Genomic DNA, 12,541 nt, shown 5'->3' with positions numbered 1-12,541 from the left:
TCCCAGCTACACACATCTGTAGAGTTCTGATGACACAACTTGACAAAACTAAGTGCCATTATCTGGCCCTTCTACTTTGCCCAACACTATCAAAATATTTACAGAGGAAATTATTTGCACGTGGAAAGCAGCATCTGCTGTTGACTGTGATCCAAGAACTACTGGAGGGTTTCTGAAGCCTAACTCTCCATCAGTAACAAATCAAAGTCAAGACTGGTGAAAAGTAACATACCATTAAGGAAAACCAGGAACACGTTTGGGTATGAAAGTTCTTCACCACAGAGCAAGTTGACATCTTCTACTCCAAGATTACTGGCTAATTTAATAATTGGGCCATCTTCCATATCCGTAGTAATGTGAGTCATGAGGGCAAGGTTTTTGACCAAACCACAGGCCTAGGAAAAAACAAAATCAAAACCCACTAATTTTATCCCTTCTCTTTCTATGTGTTAATACCATACTTGCATTTTTCTCCCCAAACTGTACTTATGATTGACAAAAACAGAAAGATGACAAAGTGAAAGAAATTAAATTAATTACTCTGAAGTTATGGAGGAAAAAAAAAAGTAGAATTTTCTGTATCACACTGAAATGTAATGCTTTAGCATTTGCAAGCCAGTAAAAAATACAGGCACTGAAACAGATTTTAAGTTAACCACCCTATGTTTCTCTCCTCAGCTACTCAGCAGCATAATGGAAATACAAGATCAGTCAATTGATCAATTTTTCATGTATCCTGTATGTTCTAGCACAAACTTTAGCATCTTTAAATGAAAAAGTAACTTATACAGTGTAACTTTATTTCAGCTGCCTAGTAAGACTAGCTTATATTGACTTATTCAGAAAGTTCAGAGTTCCTCCCCTCAGAGTACCTTCTATTCAGAAAAATAAAAAAAGAAAGAAATGGAAAGCCAAATAAAACAAGACTGTCAGAATCAATTCCTTGACTGAAATATGTACAAAGATGGTTTTTTCCTCAAGCTGACCGCTAAAGAAATACTGGTACATGTTTCCAGAAACACTGCAGGTTGATGCTGCAACTTGAAAACAGAATGTTTATTACAGAACAAAGGGAGAGGGGTTTAGGACTCCTCTCTTTCTGTTCTCACCAAAAGAGAACAAGTAGTTCCACTGCAAAAATGGGACTTGTTCATGTCATTCTCATGTAGCCAAATGATTTCAGAACTGTTTCCAGACAGTCTATACAGGAGAATAAAAGACAATATAGTAAGGAGGACCAGGATGTCAACAGGTAGGATGTAAGATGTCACACAAGTTGTGTTATCCGGCTGAGGATAATTTATCTCTGCAGATACTTCATCAGAATTATTCCTCTGATGGAGGACTACCTACTTCAAACAGTGTCTCCATTTGTCAGGACAAGAAACCCAGAAAGCAAAATAGAAATTCCTCACCTCTCCTTCAGGAGTGTCAGAAGGGCAGAGCATCCCCCACTGAGATGGCTGTAGCGATCGAGGACCACTCACTTTCCTTGTCTTTTCAAACTGAGAAGAGATCCTGGTCATCATTCCCAGAGCAGATATGTAAGACAAGCGGGACAAGACCTGTGTCACGCCTTGGCGGTCCATCTTGAATCTCTTTAGAGACCAATTTCCCTGTAGAATAAAATTAATGTTAAAAATAATTGTGCAGTTTGTCCTTGACTTTTTCAAGAGTCTAGACAGAATGATATCTGAGGACCTTTGCAAAACAAATGTTGCCCGTTTATATTGATCAAATTTCTAACTACCTATCTGTCTATAACCTCCTAGTTATAGCATATCTGTATTAGGCATTAAAGAGAAGTTGAAACAAAAGGACTACTCTTTCAGATGCGAGGGTACTTTTGCTATTACTTATTCCATCACATGAAGTCTTTTTCACCTGTCCATCACAGGTAAATTAATACTCAAATTTAGCTAAATTAAATTATTTTGGTTTTGATTTATAGATTTGTTTTTTTTACTATTTAAGAAAGGAAAAAAGGTCTTTGGAGTGATATAACACTTTTACAATAGATCCCACAAGCTTTCAGTTTTGTCTTTTTCATGATTTGTTTTGTAGGAAACACAGATATTTATGCTGGAGAAGTCCGACATCAAAGCCCTCTGTACTTCTTTGAAGCCTTTTGTTTTTGGAATCCAGAGGAAAAAGACTCATTCATGTGTCTTCCCAGAGAAAGTGTGTGAGTGTGTGTGGAGCAGGTCCTCCCAACTTCTGTTTGGATTACACCACATATGAAATTTAAGGTACATGAACATCTCAGAGGTTTTGTGTTTCAGTACTGTCACAGGCACTCTCACTTGTGGTTTTAATCACAACAAAGGAGTTCAGAGCATGTTCTAAGACACAAATATGCTTCCATGCAAGATGTAATAAACTCTACTGCAATCTTGAGATTTGGTGTTAAAAGTTTTGCCTTTGTGACATTTACTCCATATCCAGTTCTCAGCACCTGAGTCAGTAGATACAGCAAGTTTCTGTCTGAAATACTATTTACCACAGGCACCATGTTACTGTTCAGTCCAAAGACAACATTTTCCCAAGGACTGCCTTCTGCTAATTCTTGAACCCTTTTTGGCAAACTCAGCTCACCAATATTAACAAATAACTTGAAGCTTCCTTGCTGTACTACACCAAAACCCTTTTATAGGGTGATTTGCTTGGCTTTTTTATTTCCACTTTTAACAGCACAATCCCCTTCAGTGATCAACAGAAGAAAACACCATTCATAAGAATGGTTTTGTTATTTTGATAATCTCCAGTCTTCTACCAGAGACTATCAAATAGTCTCAAATTTGTAAAAGCAAGTGGGAAGACATCATGCCCAATGGCAAGTCAGTCAAATGAAACCTGTTCATTTGTTCAGCATCTTTGGGAATGGTTGACTCACTGACCATTTCGTTCTGTAAAGACTGAGAGTTATGGAAGTGTAAGTGGAAGAATACAATAAGCCAGTAGGTTTTCTTCACACTAGAAAGTATTGCATCTGTAGGCTAAATGAATATGAGGTTTCTCCTTTGCTGCCCAGAAGAGTCTAAAATCAGAAAGACTGGGAAAAAGGGGAAGTAAAAATGCTGCCTGAAGACATTATCTAAAATATTCTTTGGGCTTTAGAAGGGACAGAGTGGATCCTTCAAAAGTTGTCCACAAAAAAGAAAATCAAAAGAGGCCAGGGCAGTTGTGAGACCACTCCCATTGAGAACATCCTGTTGAGAACTCTTATGATGCCCCTCAGTGGCATCAGGTGATTCTTCAGATGCTGAAATGCCCATCAGGCTTGTGGCACTACTGCCTGCCCTACCTTCTCTTCTGGGGTTTTTCAGGGTAAGGAGAGGACCTGTAGCAAACATCACTGAGCACCACTGTACAGCTGATGCAGTAGGGCTATGAATTCTTTTGCATGCTACTGGTGCAATTTTGAATCTGCTCCGTTATTTCATGCTCTTTGAGACTATTATTGAAGCATTCTGGTGAGATTGGAGATTGTAATTTCCAAGAATCATTTTTATGGTATTTGCTTAATCTCTTGAATGGTGTGCACTGGGCATTGTTCCTGAGAAATTATTTTTCAATGCTTAAGAGCAGATGGTGTTTAACTGCTTATGTGGCAGTAAAAAAAGTCCAAAGACACAGGAAGAACAAGACTTTACTGAATATGGACTGAATACTTGCAGATTTATCTCTGTCAGTCCAAATGGAAAAACTGGCACAAGCTAGAAGAAAACACTAGCATTTAGAAAAACAAATCTGTCAATTGTTTTGGTTATGTGCACTGTGGAGATTTAACTACATTTGGGGCACTCATAAAATTAAACAGTGATAAGCTTTAACACTTGGATTTGTAAGTTACAGACTGTTGGTGGTTTTGAACGGAATATGTGGAATTAATTTGTCTACAGGAACCAAAGAAAAACCTCGGTTTCATACTAGGCAGAAAAGCCCTCTCAAGAGCACCAAAGATTAAATATCAGGTTCCACAATTTTTACCAGCTCCTAAAATACTTAAGTCTAATCTAATTTCTTTTAAAAATCATGAATTTCAAAGTCTTTTACAAGCTACTAGCTGGATTTCAGGAGCAATTTCACAAATTGCTCTTGTAGATATCTGAGGTGAAAGACACAGTTAGCAGCTATTATTGTTCTTGTCCACTGGCATGAAGGAAAGGATCTGTTCCAGCAGAAGACAGAAACAGGCTAAAATCCAAGGCAAATATTTAAAGGGTAATTATCAGGGTTTTTTAATATTATGGCATGCAGCAGATTTCCCTGTTAAATAGATCAGTACCACTAGCAGAGAAGTACAAACTTCTATGCTGCAAATTTGTTCATTTCATCAACTTCAAAATAAAAAGGCACTGCCCTCAAAGACCTCAAAACTGAGGTTGAGGGGATTTTTTTTCCTCATGCTCATGATGTTTTCCTGCTGTTTTTCAAAAATCTTTTGTACAAATGATGTAACCTGACCCCAGCTAAATCCAGATAATAAAAAACTACATAGTAAAGTAGAATCTAGAAGACAGTCAGCTGGATAAATACAACCATGATCACTACTATAGATTTGCCTGCTTCTACTATTCCTTCTCAAAAAGTAAAACATCCATTTGCAATAAAAAATGCTTGATGATTACTGATTCTTCAGTGAATTCCAAATGCCCTGCCCCTGACAGAGTTTTCCAATTTTAACCTATAAAAATCATTAAATAGATCTGCTTTTCAGATTAATCAAAAATAAATGTACACGTTTCCATCATTAATTACGGTGGAAAAGCTCTGCATCCTAGAATCAGAACAGAAGTACTTACTGTGGATATGGCATTAACCATGCCATTGGAGATCTGGTCCTGCCGCATGTGCTTCACGACATCAAACTGAGCTGCACGCTGCTTGGGGATCACCTGGTCAGCAATCTTTTTCAGCTCAGAATTAAATTTTTTGAACAAATCTTCAAACAGAAGAGAAAGAAGCTGGAAATACAAAATGGTTAAGGGAAAAATTATACTTCTTCAAGTCTAGGAAATGAGGAAAGAGACTACTTGTCAGTTAAAATGTAACTTTTCTGTTTCACAAATGATAGTTTTACCACAAGTTTTTGCCTTTTTACAGTATTAGAGAACTTTTAATAGAAATTAACTAGAATGGTCTAAGTTCATGCACTTATCCCCTTCTGCTTTGCTTTAATCTTTCCTTCACAATATTTTAGCACAGCCATACTTCTCTACGCTATCCTGCTACATTACTGTCCTAGGTTGACTATATGATGCTTTTATCCCCAATTGTCTTGTTCTGTTTATGCTGAATAATAAGTATTGCACTTTAGGACTTGTTCCAGAGAGTGAAGGGGGAGAGAAGAAGCGTGCAGTCTGTTTTCAGACACTGCACTCACTCCTCCACATTCCTGCTCCTGGGCTGTGTTGTCTGTGGATGGACAGACAGCAGGACAGAGCTCTCCTTTGCTTTTAGTTAGTTTAGGTAGCTGAGGCAAAGACGTTCCCTGGACTGTGGTTTTTTCCTTTTTCCCTTTTCTTTGGACCTGTTTAAACCTGCTTTGGACTGAACACCCAGAAGAGCACGGCAGCTCACACCTGTGGCCCACCGGGCTGGGCCTGGCCTGAGACATTTCCAGCACTGGAGGGACCGATAAGAGCCTGAGTGAGCTGAGCTTCAACCCGGGGAGGGACTTTCTGAGTTTGTCATCTCTTTTGGAGCAGCAAGGTGTTTTTTTGTTTAACATTGTTTAGGTTTTATTATTTAATAAACAGTTTTTTCTCCACTTTTCTCTAAGGAGGTATTTTCTCCCGGACTGGTTGGGAGGAGGGGCTGATTGAATCTGCTTACCTAGAGAAGCCCCTTTGGGGGAGTGTCTCCAAAATTTGCCCTGAACCAGGACAAATACAATCCAGCTGATTTACTTCCTCCCTAAAGTTAGAAACACTTTTAAGGATTTAATACCCTGAATTACACACAAAATTTGGAGGCAAGACTGGTTTTTACTCTAATACATATCTCAGGTATCACAGGCAGCTTCCTTACTCATACAGACTTTTATCCTGCTACCTTCTGCCAATCACAATCTGTGGAAAACTAATTACACCCCACAGAGAGTTCACCTGTGGATGTTCAACATCTGTCACTGTTTTATAGAACTGCTACTATCTGGAAAGTGCAATACTCTTCATATGTCCCTCTTAAAAAAGACAAATCAACAACCCAAAAAGTCTACAGTTTAGGCAGTAAAGCTACATATCTCAGATGAATAGGAAAAAAAACCCCAAACAATCAACTTAAAATGAACCCAGCAACAGAATCTTTCAAAAGTGTGGCATTTTAACACAATTATTTCCTGTATATTAATTACTTCTTAAACTAGCCATAAAAGGAAAAGGCTGCCAAAGTTGTGATCTGACTTTTTTTGCTCTCCAATCTGCTTTGCTTCTGCAGTTTGCTCAGCCTCTCCTTGCAACAGCAGCAGTTTTCCAAAACACTTAAATCTGCACCTCATGATACATTTTGAGTACTCACAACAATTAGCTTTGCAAGCAAGCAGTGTAAAGTCTAAAGCATGGCATTCCTGTCCTGGAACCTGAGTCCACAACAGCTCCAAGTGTCAGAAGAACCAAAAATGCAACTGCTCTCAGTGCCAGGAATGGTAGCTCGCAGTGTACAAAGCACCCAGTTAGAACAACCTATGTGTTCATCCATCACAAGCTAGGACATTCTGGAGTAATTATTGTGTATGCAGAATGAAACTGTATTTTACCTGTCTCCATGAGACATAGTCCCCACCTCTCCTTACTTTCTGGAAACAAGAAAGTAAACCACGCTCACTCTTCTCTCCCTAGGATGGGCCACTAGCTTTTATTTCCTTTCCTCTACCTACATGCTCCAGCTAGGCTGACCAAAGCATTTGGCCAATGACACTGTAAAGCTGGTGACAACACACACAGCGTGTTTAACCCCGTGAAAAAAGGGGAATCCTATTGCCACTCTGGACAGACAGGTTGTTTAGATCTGACCTTGGAATGAGAGGAAGGTGCTGTAGAGCCTCTTTTCCTTCCTGAAGTTTGTAACACCATTAACAGTTGCAAAATGTTACTCTCTCACCCCTGTCACAAGAAATCCAGTCACCTGCAACTCACCTGTGATGTAACAGTTAATTTAAATTAGATTTCTACCGGAAATAAAAGCTTTTATGAAGCATTGTATTAGGAAGGATAATACACTGGAGTTACCAAAAATAAGATTATGAGGGAAGAGCTTCAGAAGTAGAGAAAAAGTAAGAGGAGGAAAGGTGTCATTTTAAGATGGCTGATAGTCTTGTTAAATAAGAACTAAACTCTTGAAATTAACTACAGTAAACATTTGATCTAAACAGGTTCAAGCAGGACTGAAACATTTAACTAAACACTTGAAAAAATTACTCAGAATATGTTTTCATATTTGATTTCTTGATCAAAAAACTGCAAGAATCTTGTCATTCCATATGTCATGGGGATTACAAAGCCACATCACCCTTCCTCTCCTATAACTAATAGTCAGTTACACCCCAAGTACACCAAATTCTTACTACTTGCCAGTCTGGAAAGCCTCATACTTTGCTAATTTCACTCACACACTCTCTAAGAGCTCTGACTATCTGGCAAAGAAGAATTTCACAATAACCACATTATTTAGGTCAAGAGCAAGAGATTAAAGAAGAAGGATGGAATGCCACTGATAATATTCAATGGATTTCATAGTTAGTCCAGGGCCTTTCAGCTTTCTTCAGAGAGGAGCACTAAAGAGCAAATTATATGTAAGGAAAAAAAATACCGACAGCTCACCAATTGATTTTCATTGAAAATCCTAAGAAAAATTAATAAAGAAGTTAAGCTGCTGAAATACAGTTTCAGCAATTAGCTTAATGTCAGAGAATTCTAATTAGGCGTCTTGAGATTGCTATTTAGCGTTTAAGCCTTTAGAGTGCCAAATTCTCCCTTTCACACAAACTGGTTGCAAAATTAAAGACATTAGGCAGCCTTAATTATATTATCAGAACAGCTGGGATTAGGCAATCTCTGAAGTCAAGGCAGGATTCTTTTGTCACAGGGTAGAAATCCCTTGCTTTCCAGGGTGCCGGATTTTGGTGCTGTTCCATATCTCACACATACAAAGCAAGCTGCATTAGAAACAAAAAAAAAAAAAAAAAGAGGACAAAGAACAGAGTAATGCTTAGCAAATAATGAACACATTAAGGGAAGAGAAAAGGTAGGTGAAAAGATTAAGCCTGAAATCGGTAGGCTTTGCTAACACCTCAGCTGGCACCTGGCCTACCGAGCCTCTAGTGGCAGACAGACTAAGAGAAAGCTCTGTAAACCAGCTTGGCTAGTGGATACAACTCTGTTATCTAAAGCTAAAGCACATTTCGTACTCTCTTGTCCCATGGGGTGTGAAATTAGCAGCTATTGTTTTCACACATTTTTATAAACACAATGCCATTTATGTCTTTACACTGTTTAGACCGCTGTGTTTCTCTCCTCGCATGGGAATCTTTTCTTTTTTTATAATTTATTCAGATTTTAAATCAACAGGATTTTTATTCCAGGAACATGCTGGCATAAAAAAAAAAAAAAAAAAAAAAAAAAAACCAAAACAAACCACCAACAGCCATTTTATCCACACAAACTTTAGCGAAACACAAACATCTAGAAACTGTCAAAACTTGACGCTATTTAGTCTGCAATCTAACAAAATTAGTATTTCACCAAAAAAACAGCAGAGGGAAATTAAACCACTCAGCTTGAAATGAGCATTTACCACAAGAGAGAAAGAACTATCCTTAATCAAGTGTTAATACCCTCCCCACTCCCCAATAGGTCTTCTTGATATAGAGAAAAATATGCATTGGCTTTGTTGTGATGATCCTCTACATTTAAAACCTTTTCCCACATAATTTAAAACAACTTTGGTTGTTAACATCTGAGTGAGCAGAGGGCTTTTTCTTACAGCTTGTAGAAAATTCTTTACCTGCTCTACTTTCTGCTTCTAAAAGTATTAGGAAAAAACAAACTACTCCTTTGATCCAGTTAAATAAGAACAATCTGATGCCAAAGCAACAACTAATTTACTGATTACAATCATATTGAACTGCAGTGGTTACAGCAGAAACCCAAGAAACACAATCACAGCTTAAAATATTTATTCCACTGAAATGGTGCACTAATGGCAATTAACTACTCCTTACACTTTAGAAACATTTTCTGCCTCAGCACTGGTGCAAAAATTTGATGAACAGTAAAGACATTAATTTCAAGAAAGAATTTTCTTATCCTAAGAAGTTGCGTTTTTTCATTGCATTTGTGCTTTGAATGTGTTCAAGAGTGCCATCTTAGTTTCTTCCAAAAACTAGGAAGCAAAGCATGTGGTTTTTACTCTAAAATAACTGCACGGTGTGTGCTTGCATATGGGCACAGACGGCAGGGCAGGGTGGAAAGGAGGAGTAGGAGACAATATGCAAGCACAAATCGTAAAAAGCGTAATAAAATGAGAATTTCCACTGGATAGGAACAAAAATGAACAAATATTGTTATGCGTGCAGAAAGAGAAATCCCAATACAAACGCCATGAGCAGCAGAGATGCAGTTTCTGCAATCCAGAAATAAGTGCATTTTGTGTACTTATCTGAATTTCTGATGCATGATCAATAACCACAGGTGATACCAACTACTAAAATGCCAACTTGCCTTAGTACTTAGCACAGCAAAGAAGTCTAATCCTAATATAAACTGTTTAACCAAATAAGCACAGATGGCAAGGAAAAATACATGACACATTAGCTAAGCAGTACCTTTTCCTGACAGACAAATTCCTCCAGCATTAGGAAAATGCAGTTTGAGTGGTGAACTGCCACCCTCTCTGCAAAAAGACGATGCCAGACACCTCAAACCATTCCCTCCTTTGCAGCCCTTGGATACTGCTTCTGCCTCCAGTGCCAAAATTCTTCAAGCAGAGAACTCCATAAATCCACTTCCATGAGCTGCACAAGTTAACTTTGAATATTTTGTTAATTCATGCCACGCTACAGGCCAGAGAGGCAGCTGACAACAAATGAGCAATCTTATGGGCACCAAATTACAGGAGGCTTGAGTGGCTGTTCTCTGAGCTGGTACACAAGCTGGGTTCTCCACAATGGGACAGCCTGGACATGACATGCAGGCACCTCCTTTGTCCAGTTTATTCCCTTACCCAGCTGCTTAGACGGGAGGACTGGGGAATGGCTCTTACTGCTGCCTTCTCAACACTAGCAGTGCTATGCCAAAACTAGGACTGATGCTCTATTTGCACTGCTCTGTCCTTTCATCTGGTATAAACAGGCAATACAAAAGTGAAGATACAATGTATTAGTCTCAATCATGAAAGCAGATCTATGAGTCAACACAGAAAAGCCAACAAAAATAAAATGAGAGGGGAAATGCTTCAGTTGAGAAGACAGGGACACTCTTTATTCCTTATTCTGCCTCTTTTAAGAGGAGACAGTAACAAAACCCTGAAACACTTGGCTCTGAAGTAAAAACTCACCTGCCCTGCCAGCTCCAAACGTTTATTTCCATAGTAGTCTCTGTCATCTACTTTATTTTCTCCTTGAGCCAAAATTACTCTCCGTACCATCACTGCTGTATATATGCACTTGGCACGAAAATTGAATTCCTTCACCTGAAAAAAAATTTTAAAAAACTAAACAAAACAAACACACATCAACGCTTCAGGATCAGCTCCTTAGTTCTTATTCAGACAAATACATCCATTTAAATCACTGGTAATCTGGGCTGAGTGAGTTACAAAAGGGATTCAGTGCTTTACTTTCTTTTAAAACGCAAAAAATAAATGCTAGTGATTTTGAAACAGATAGCAAATGAAAGTAAATCAGAATAAAGATATAGGTCATGAAAGATGAAAGTCCTGAATTCACACCTGATACTGTCTGGCTATGTAGAAAAATTGCATAGTTTGATTAGTTCAATGGTACAGCATTTCACAAAGATTTCTTTTGACTCAATCCAAGTCTTCCCCTTTATTTTGAGCATGATTTACTTTATCTCAGCTACAAAGCCATCAAAGACATTTTTCCCTGCCAACAAAGCTCGCACCGTAAATAACCATACAAGCTTACTCCTATTTAAAAAACTCCCAGAATGTTACATACGAGCACATGGGTCAGAATGGTTGATGCCAGCAGCTCTCGGGCTTCTTCCATCTTTGTTTTCTTTGGGCCTCCCCACATCCTTTGCCTTCGTACTTTGTTTCCAATGTACTTCAAGGCCTGTGAAGTGAGGAATTAACCTGAGTCAATATCAGAACTGCAACCTATATAAACACACACACACGTCAAGTTAGTGTGCATTCCTCAACCACTGCAATCTCACCACCAATGGATGATACAAACCAACATCAAACAAACTGCAAAATAACGAAGATGTAAGTGATACTAATTTACAACCAAAACTTAACTAACAAAAAAATTCCTGAAAATTGACACAATTGACTATGCATGCAATGTGTTTGTCACAGGTTGGTAACACTTGGAATGGAAAGTGGAAATTCATGATTACTATGATACTAAAAGAAAGGATATGGCAGAGATGTAGAAAAAAAGATTCTATAAGTTCCAAAAATATCCAGTTTATTTAATTAGACTTTTCACCTTCAGTTCTTTTGTTTACTTGCTAAATTTCATCCAGATATTAAACCATTAAACCTCTCTCTTTGATATCCCCAAAAGCTACTGTATGGCATCCGTGTCTGTCTCCAGGAGTGCCTTGCAGTGAATTCTACCTCTCCTACCAGCTGTCAATCAATCTGCAGAATTCCTAGTTAGATGAGTCAAGAAGCTATCCAAGCCCACACAGGAAGTTTCTGCCTGGAAGTCATGAAGCTATGTGAAAGAGTCACCCTCTCCACTAAATGACAGATTATTCTTTCCATCTGTTACACTCTTCCACAAAGAGCCATCTCTCTATTAACTTCATTTGACATTTCTTGCACAGAATAACTTCTGTATTTCTGTCTGTTTTTCTAACTTTCTGAATACTTCACATTCCTCTGTGTTGCTCCAGCTCACTTACTCATCTGACTCTGAATTAGGAGCTCTTCAAGCTAACTGGAACCCTCAAAAGCCCCCAAATATGAAAACCGGAAAGATGTTCACTTTAAAACATTAAACATCACACATGGAATGGTTTGACAAATTTACAATGAAATAGCAGAAATAAGATTAATCTTCAAAAGCTTCTTCTAGCAGATTAATATATATACCCATTTGCTCCCAGGAAAATGGCCCATGTTCTGGCTAACTAAAAAAGGTGCATGAGCTAAGAGAATTCTGCTGAGTCTTTAGCAGGACAGAGGGTAGCTGCTACGCAGGCTTCATACAGGAGACTAAAACAGAAGAACATCTACTCATGATTAAATGGTCACAGCCACATCAACAGGGCTTCAGCAAAATGGGGCTTGTAATTCTCTTTTAAAAATATCTTCAACAAACCCCCCTAATTTTATGGACATT

The 12,541-nt window shown here is 38.3% G+C and overlaps 1 protein-coding gene across 2 annotated transcripts in view; it reads right to left on the bottom strand.

Annotated features, from left to right (window-relative positions):
- Positions 1-12,541, bottom strand: part of POLR3B (RNA polymerase III subunit B) — a 71,583-nt gene that overhangs the window by 42,148 nt on the left and 16,894 nt on the right. For both annotated transcript variants that reach the window (XM_063154372.1, XM_063154373.1), the window contains 5 exons: positions 11,183-11,299; positions 10,558-10,692; positions 4,806-4,967; positions 1,416-1,616; positions 233-395 (listed from right to left, as the gene is read on the bottom strand). In XM_063154372.1, the coding sequence (XP_063010442.1) occupies positions 233-395; positions 1,416-1,616; positions 4,806-4,967; positions 10,558-10,692; positions 11,183-11,299 (778 nt within the window). The remainder of the gene's footprint in view (positions 1-232; positions 396-1,415; positions 1,617-4,805; positions 4,968-10,557; positions 10,693-11,182; positions 11,300-12,541) is intronic.

Source organism: Melospiza melodia, chromosome 4, assembly GCF_035770615.1.
Source record: "Melospiza melodia melodia isolate bMelMel2 chromosome 4, bMelMel2.pri, whole genome shotgun sequence".
NCBI classification, from domain to species: Eukaryota; Metazoa; Chordata; class Aves; order Passeriformes; family Passerellidae; genus Melospiza; species Melospiza melodia.
The sequence above is the reverse complement of the archived record's forward strand: the minus strand, read 5'-3'. Positions and strand labels throughout refer to the sequence as shown.